Raw genomic sequence first — 7,867 nt, forward strand, 5'->3', positions numbered from 1 at the left:
GGGACGGAAAAGAAAAATAACAAGGGTGCGAGCCAGCCGGCACTAGTACGATCCGTGCTCAGGACGGGCCACCAATACCTAAGGATATCTCGAGGAGGGTTCATGTGGCAGGTAGGCCGATGCTACCGACTAATCTGCTCAATGTTGCAACCGGTGCTATGCGGAGTCTGCATGACTGTGTTCTTTCTATGGAGAAGCGGCATCTCTCCGAGAATGATGTGGCATACCCGGTTTTCGTGGCCAAGGTGCCAGAGGGCAAGGGCTTTGTCGATAGCACCATCGGGCGTATTATCGTCATGCGGTTTGATGACATCTTCGCTATGTTTAACCTTCATCCGCTGCACTACACCTTCATTCGGCTATTTTCGCTCCGTATGGAGATGCGGTCATTAGAGACAAGACCCCGGACATCGTGAAAGTCGACCCCTTCTACATGCGTGCCAAGATCTTGGGCAGCGCTGGGGACCGGCAAGTCGCGAGTTCATACCTCGAAGGCGTCATTCTGGCGAACCCAGATAAGGATAACTTCCTCGTGCCTTACTTTTCCGAGTAAGTCATCCCCTCACCGCCCCGTAACATATGATTTCTTTGATTTCGATCGTTCTTTTTTTCTAACATTCTGTGTTTTGTGCAGTGACACACATTGCACACTTATCCTCTTAAGCCTGAAATATTCCATGGCCACGTATTTCGACTCGAACCGTCAGTCGAAGAAAGACTACACAAATATTAAGAAAGTTTTTGATGATGCTTTCCCCGGCTACACCAAATCTGGAGGCACCTTCAGGAGGCCAATTTGTAGGTATGGCAAGCACGTGTTCACCCACGTAACGATGTTCCCCTGCGTCAAGCAGCCGCCTGGCAGTCAGAAGGATGCCTACTACGCCCTCCATCACATGCGGGCGGTCGTACAGGACCATAATCACCTTATGCTACCAAATAATTTCAAAGACTGGGCCGCACGCTTGTCGGCAATCCAGGACACGGACATCAGACAAGAATTCTTTCGCATCCAGTCGGAGTTTGCGGAAATCATCTTTCAAGATGTCCTTCGTACCTCGGGGCAGTTCTACCTCAAATATCAACCGTCCAACAGTGAAATAGAAACAACGCTACAAATGCAGGCTGACAACGACCGCACATTCATGACCATCACGATAGATGGTGGCTTCATCCATGCTCCGGTCCCTGAGTCGAGTCGAAAGTATTGATGCTATGTAGTTCTGAAATATTGATTATCTCATGTTGTAATTAAAATTTAATGAACTTGTATGTCTCTTTAGTTTGGATAGTCGTTCAACTTATATGTAATCGGTGCTATTTATTAGTAGGACCATGAATCGTGCTATTAATGTATTGCTTTTCTCTTCCGATCCTTTTGTTGCATACTTATATATTCTTATATATTATTTGTGAATTGCTACTAACGTTTTGTTTGTCTAGTGCATAGAGATGCCGTCATATGTCGTGTACAAGGGTAAGGTTCCCGGAGTCTACGACGACTGGGAGGAGTGTCGAAGACAGGTTCACCGTTTTAGCGATAACAGTTACAAAGGGTACACCACTAGTGCGGAGGCGGAAGCTAGATACGCGCGCTATCTAGCGGGGGAGAGGAGGGAGCGGAGGAGGAACCGGATGAAGACCAGTTTCATCGCGATGATGCTCATCGTGACCGCAGCTCTCTTCTATGTGATGGTAGTTTAGATGATCGATATCGACTTTGTAATGTGACGACAAACTCGGCTAATATGATGAACTTTGCTAATGTCTCGAGACCTAAACTTGGCTAATGTTTGAACTTTGTTCGCTATTTCGAATTTGGAGACAAATATGATGAATTCTATTGTGTGATGTTTATATTCTGTGTTGTAACGTATTTTGTAACCTGTGCAAATACCAGAAAAGCAAAAAATAATAATTCCTAATATTCATAATGGCAAATATGGCCCCCAGTAGTGGCGCACCATATTGAGCATTAGTGGCGCACCAAGGCTAAATACCAGTGGCGCATTATGGGGCATAGTAATGGCGCACTTGGGGGCATACGTGAAGGTAAATATGCCCCCCTAGGAGGCATAGTAATGGCGCACTGTTGGACATAGTAATGGTGCATGATGTGGTGCGCCACTATTATCTGGGATACTAATGGCCACCAGAGGTGCGCCATTACTATTTGTTACGAGTGGCGTGTTAATAGTGACTCACCTATAGTGCGTCATTAATACAAAAAACTGGTGCGCCACTAACAGCCTTTTTTCTAGTAGTGAAATGGGTCTCAAACGCCCGGGCTGACCGACACCCCCCATAACCGTCCCAAATATGGGGCGGATATGGGGGCGCCCGAGCGCCCCCGGGCACGCCCGCCATGTCGGACCCGGCCCATGCTGGCCCACCCAACCCCACTTATATTCGTCCACATCCGCTCGCCAGTGCAAATCCTAGCCACTTCACTCCACTCCCCTCCGCCACCCGAGCTTACCTCCGGCAATTTCCGGCCTTCTCCGCCATGGCAGGCAGCGGATCGGACTCCGACCAGTCCGTATCCGTTGAATAGGTGTCATCCCGTGTGGGTTGGAGGAGGCAATGGCAGTACGCATTGAACTCCGCCACTCCCAGGAGGACAGCGCCCGGCTGACGGACGGATCCGTCCGCCATGACGCCATAGCGTCGACTCACCGGGCGCTCGGGTCTTCTAGTGCTGGATCCTCGCGGTCCCGGCCGGAACACCTCTCCTTCCCCATCACTAGTCGGGCAGAGTATGAGTCCTACCGGGAACGGGCGGTCTGCCGTGGGAAGGAGATGATAAGGGCCGCTTAGGCCCGTATCGCGGCGGAAATGGCGGTGGAGGAGGCGGCTGATGCGACGGCGCGGGCGGCCGCAGAGGAGGAAACCATCTGCACCCTCATTGTGAAGAAATGGCAGTGGAGGAACACGCGCGCCCTCGCCCGAGAGCTGAATCGGACGGTCCGTGCCATGGCCGGGAGGACAGTGACGGCGAGGACAGCTCCGGTGACAAGCAGATCCAGCTCGATCCGTACTGCGTCTTTGACCGGTACTTCCGCGAGAAGGACGGCAAGGGCACCGGGAAGGGCGAGGGCAGCCATTGATGAACTCCACCATAGTCAAACATGCCAAATTTTGGTAGTCGGATGGAATGTTTAGTGTAGTGTGATGGAGTAGCCGGACGATGCGTGTGCGTCAACGTAGTTGCATCAGTTTGTATGGATTTGAGATAAGGTAATGAAGCTGTCCGGATGTGGATTATATTATTTGGGGTGGGAGCGTATGTGGGGCCGGATTTGCCAGTCTGGCTGTAGATGCTCTAAGAATACATGCAATGGTGGGACGACGTACTTTGGTTGAGAGGACTCCGTTAGAAATGAGTTTGACATCCCCAAATGCCACTCATGCCCATTTTTGTGTTGGCCAGGTTCAGTTTTCACGCCGATGCGTGCTTTTCCATGTACTCAATGGCCACGGCGGCATGGAAGGCAGCTCCAACCGGGAGCGCATCTTCGTCGATCACGAAGTAGGGGGAGTGCGTGGTGCGGAGCTGCTCCATGGTGCTCTCGTTGCCAACTCCTATGGTGAAGAAGGCGCCCGCCATCCTCTGCGCGTAGAACCCGAAATCCTCCGCTCCCATGAGCTGGGGAGCCACCCTGACGTTCTCTTCCCCGAGCAACCTCCCGGCTACCTCCTTGGCATGCGCGTACATCCCTTCGGCGTTGACGACAGCCGGGTACGGCCTCATCGTTTCCTCCATGAAGTCCACGGAGGCAGAGCAGCGGTGCACTGCAGCTTGCCCTTGAACGATCTTCGGAACAGGCATAAAAATGTACTAATCAGTTATATATCGCCTTTGTCTATGCCACTCTGAACGGTACATTCTACAGTACTTCGATAATACAATGCACTAGATGTACCCTGTAGATGTTGGAAACGAAGACATTTTTACCTCTCTGATCCTCTTCATCAGATATGACAACCCTTCATCTGTCATGCTCCTCAAGGTGCCACCAAAGGCGACCGACTCGGGAATGACGTTGTAAGCATCTCCTCCCTTCACAAAGGTGATGGAAACCACCTGAAAGTGCACAACTGGTCTGTCACACTAGGATTATTCAGTCTGTACTTAGGTAGTCGAGGACTGTAGGAAACAGATCACATACTGCACCCTGGAGGGGATCGATCTCCCGAGAGACGATCTGCTGGATGCTTAGGACGGCGGACGATGCTGCTACAATGGGATCAATGGCGTCATGGGGGCCAGCGGCGTGCCCACCTTTTCCTGTGACCGTCGCCAGGAATCGACCCGAGGTCGCGGCAAATGGCCCTGGCCTGGACGAAACTACACCCACCGGCAGAGCTGGATCGACGTGCAGGCCGAAAATCGCCGACGCGTCGTCGAGAACGCCTTCTTCCAGAACGTAGTAGGCGCCGCCGCTGCCCTCCTCTGCTGGCTGGAAAACAAGCTTCACGGTGCCCTGGTGACGGAAACAAAAACAACATAAGACTTATCTTTATGGATAGGGAGTGTAGAACTTGGTGGCTTCATGATTGATCGAGCTCAGAAAAATAGTACTCACGCGGTCGAGTAGATTACAGAATGAATACCTTTAGGTCTTCCTTGCGGGACTGAAGTAGCTTGGCAGCTCCTAGAAGCATTGCTGTGTGAGCATCATGTCCACATGCATGCATTTTCCCATCTTCCAGGCTCTTGTATTCCCAATCTACCAATTCCTGTAGTAAGGCACCCAAATGCGTCGGCTGGAATGCGTAATACTGACCACGGGACTAAGCCGGTCTAGAAGTCTGACAGTCACATGTGCAGACACTAGCACTATGAAAATGCAGGCATTTCATGAGCAGTCAGGACCATATGTAGCAGTATGAGAATATTGTTCAGTACTTCAGTTCACACAGGTTCAGGCAAACTCATGGACCCTGCTCCTACAAAATTACTACTAGTACATGAAAGTGATTGTGTTTTGAATGAACTAGTGGCTGTGATCCGCGCCGGGAGCAAATTGCTTTTATAGAGCACCAGGTTAACAATGGTTGCAGAAGAAGAATTAGAGCTCTCCTTAACTATTGGATTGTTGTTCACCAAATCTCAGTTGATTCTATATTCGTGAGATCGTACGTGGAGGTCCATGTGAAATTTTCTTTTAAATTTCTTCTTTCTTCTTTTTTATATGTATTGTCACTTGACACTTAACTGAGACCAGTCTCTGACTGATCTAGCCACACCTAACAACAATAGTTGGTGTCCTTCCTTAGGTCAACTCCAACGCGAGACCCCAAACGGACGTCCGCTTTGTCCGGATTTCGTCCGTTTGGAAGTGGTAATGGGGTCGTGTCCGTCCAGATTTATGGATGCGCCGGCCGTGCGCCCAGCACGGCCGCATTTCGGCCGCATCCTGTCCACATGCATTTTTTTTCGCAAACACATCTTTTATTTTTCATCATTGATTTTTGATACATGGAAGCACATCACCAAATCTTAACTAGAATAGCAAGACAAAAAAAACAAGAACCAAAAGAAGACATTTTAGAAGATATTCAACTTCCATAACTGCTCCCGTAAGTTGGATTAGTGCCTTGTCGATGCATTCATTGTTGATTTACGGATGCTCGATCTTGTGTGCTTCTTTCTTTTTTGAGTCTAAAGAAGTAGACGTTGGCCTAAGCTGCGACTAGAGTTGGGGTGAGCGCGCGGCCGAGCTGCACAGAGGCAATGGCGGTGGCGGCGGCGGCGAGGGACGAGAGTGGCAGGGGTGCGGCTGGAGGGGGTTCGGTGGGGGATAGAAAGAGAGGGGCCTGCCGTCCGCGTGTGTCCTTTCGGCCGCAAACTCGGCCCAAACTTGGGCTGGGTATTGGTCGAAAGCGGACAGAAAACGGATGACGGTCCGTTTGTCGCCGCGCGTTGGGAGGCCTGATCTATCTGTTTACCCCCAAACGGACGCGGGCGGACAGAATGAGGTCGCGCCTTGGAGTTGGCCTTAGAGGTAACCAACATGCAAAGGGGTGAAACCGTATATTGTTCCCATGCATGTGTGCATTTCATTATTGTATTATTTTGAGCAGTGTGCTGGCACTGTTCAGACCTGACTTTGGGTGGATGAGATGTCGGCTCATAACAAGTCAGCTAGCCACTGAACTTCAGTTCGTGTACCATCTTAGTTCGTGTACCATTCAGGCCTTGTACAATGAGAGGTGCTTAGAAAGATGCTTAGAAAAATAAACCGGATTTTTCTGAAACACCGGTGCCTATTTCTACAGGAGAGACGCTTAGTTAAGCGTCTATCCTGTACAAATAAGCACCGGTGCTTAAGAAAAAACTGGTTTATTTCTCTAAGCACCTCCTCTAAGCACCTCCATTGTACAAGGCCTCACAGGGGCAGTTCACGCTTCCGTGGTTAAAATAATTCTCCAGAGGAGGCGACTCAGATAATCATGCATGCCACGTATCCCTAGGTCAGATCCAACGGCATTCAGGGGTGGAGCGAGGTTCTCTACTTCTCTTTCTTTGTCTTGATTATTATCGGAGCATATCCTATACGCCATTCGCATCTCCCATATGATTATCATATTTTAACCTCCACATTTGTTGGAGTTCATTTTCATATGTCCAACTGAATTCATTCAGGCGGTAAGACCACGTAAATAAACCTAGCATATCCAAAAGGGTAACTAACATCTCCTGCTGGTCCGATCGTGTGAAGATCTTGACCTTATCGTCACAACAACTTCATGAACAGAACTGAGTTGGACACGTACCGCTAAAAAAGCTTAAATCAGCTGTACTCCAATCCATGTCACCACATATTCTGCGGTTCTGCCAGATGCCTAATACTACAGCAACTTTTTCTTGTGGATGCATACAACTAGAACACGACAGCTTAAATTCCATTGGAAAAAGAAAAAAACTGCCCAAAGTTGAGCAACGTGTGGTAGTATACTACTCGACCGCGTGATATGGGAGATCTCACATTAGGCCCTAGCGGGTGCACGTGTAAAGTGTGCCAAGGACCAAGTAGGTACGTAGCGTACCTGCACGGGCAGGGCGTCCATGTCGGCCCGGAGCGCGACGACCGGGCCGGCGCCGGAGCCGATGGTGGCCACGACGCCCGTCCGCGCGACGGGCCACGCGTAGGGGACGCCGATGGCGTCGAGCTCGCGGCGGACGAGCTCGCTGGTGCGGTGCTCCTGGAAGGCCAGCTCCGGGCGCTGGTGGATGCGCCGCCGCACGCCGCGCAGCCAGGCGGCGGCCTCCGGCGCGCGGGCCGCGGCGAGGAGGTCCTCGGTGCGCGCTGCCGCCGGGGAGACGACGGCGAGGCATAGTAAGAGGAGGAGAGGAGCCGAGGAAGCGGCCATGGCTGGATGAGAATCGTTGGAGCGGTGGAGTCGATCCTTTCTTTTCCCGCTAGCCTAGGTAGTTGGTTGTTGAAGCTTGGATGTACACGCCAGAGACTCCTTTTGTTTCTGGCGTCCGATCTGTTTCCTCAAACGGGAAAGATGGATACGCATGGCTGCCTGGCTCTTTCTCAGCAAACAGGAGTGGAGTGGTTCCCGCATCCCATCGGCAACCGAGCGCTATCGCGCAAAAACCGGCTTGCCTTCCACAACAGATTCGTGCACGGCGGAGGGCGGAGCTGGCGGGCGCGGGGACTGTTAGCGTTGGAGGCGAAAGACTGAATTACCCACGGTAATCAACCGTTTAGATCGACTGAATTACACAAATCTTAAGGCATGGCGCATCTTACACCATTGATCTCTACAGTAAAAATTCCGTTGCGGATCAGAGTCAGAAGAGCAATTGCACACTAATGTGTTAAGAAATGATACTTAAAAGGAAATTGTTGTG

The 7,867-nt window shown here is 50.9% G+C and overlaps 1 protein-coding gene across 1 annotated transcript; it reads right to left on the reverse strand.

Annotated features, from left to right (window-relative positions):
- Window positions 1–3,233: 3,233 nt before the first annotated feature.
- LOC119308804 (IAA-amino acid hydrolase ILR1-like 9) lies at window positions 3,234–7,595 on the reverse strand. The gene is made up of 5 exons (XM_037584957.1): window positions 7,054–7,595; window positions 4,615–4,740; window positions 4,170–4,484; window positions 3,956–4,084; window positions 3,234–3,814 (listed from the first exon to the last, which is right to left on the reverse strand). The coding sequence occupies exons 1-5, from the start codon at window positions 7,375–7,377 to the stop codon at window positions 3,440–3,442; spliced, it is 1,269 nt and encodes a 422-aa protein (XP_037440854.1). The 5' UTR covers window positions 7,378–7,595; the 3' UTR covers window positions 3,234–3,439.
- Between the last annotated feature and the right edge of the window lie 272 nt (window positions 7,596–7,867).

Source organism: Triticum dicoccoides, chromosome 5B (genome assembly GCF_002162155.2).
Source record: "Triticum dicoccoides isolate Atlit2015 ecotype Zavitan chromosome 5B, WEW_v2.0, whole genome shotgun sequence".
Taxonomy (NCBI): Eukaryota; Viridiplantae; Streptophyta; class Magnoliopsida; order Poales; family Poaceae; genus Triticum; species Triticum dicoccoides.

Bases quoted from the DNA above. Each gene is read 5' to 3' on its own strand.
- LOC119308804 (XM_037584957.1), bottom strand. From the start codon at position 7,377: ATGGCCGCTTCCTCGGCTCCTCTCCTCCTCTTACTATGCCTCGCCGTC. The intron at 4,741-7,053 runs GTACGCTACGTA...GCCTTACTACAG, and splicing joins TGGACGCCCTGCCCGTGCAG to GAATTGGTAGATTGGGAATA. The intron at 4,485-4,614 runs GTATTCATTCTG...TTCCGTCACCAG, and splicing joins CCCGCAAGGAAGACCTAAAG to GGCACCGTGAAGCTTGTTTT.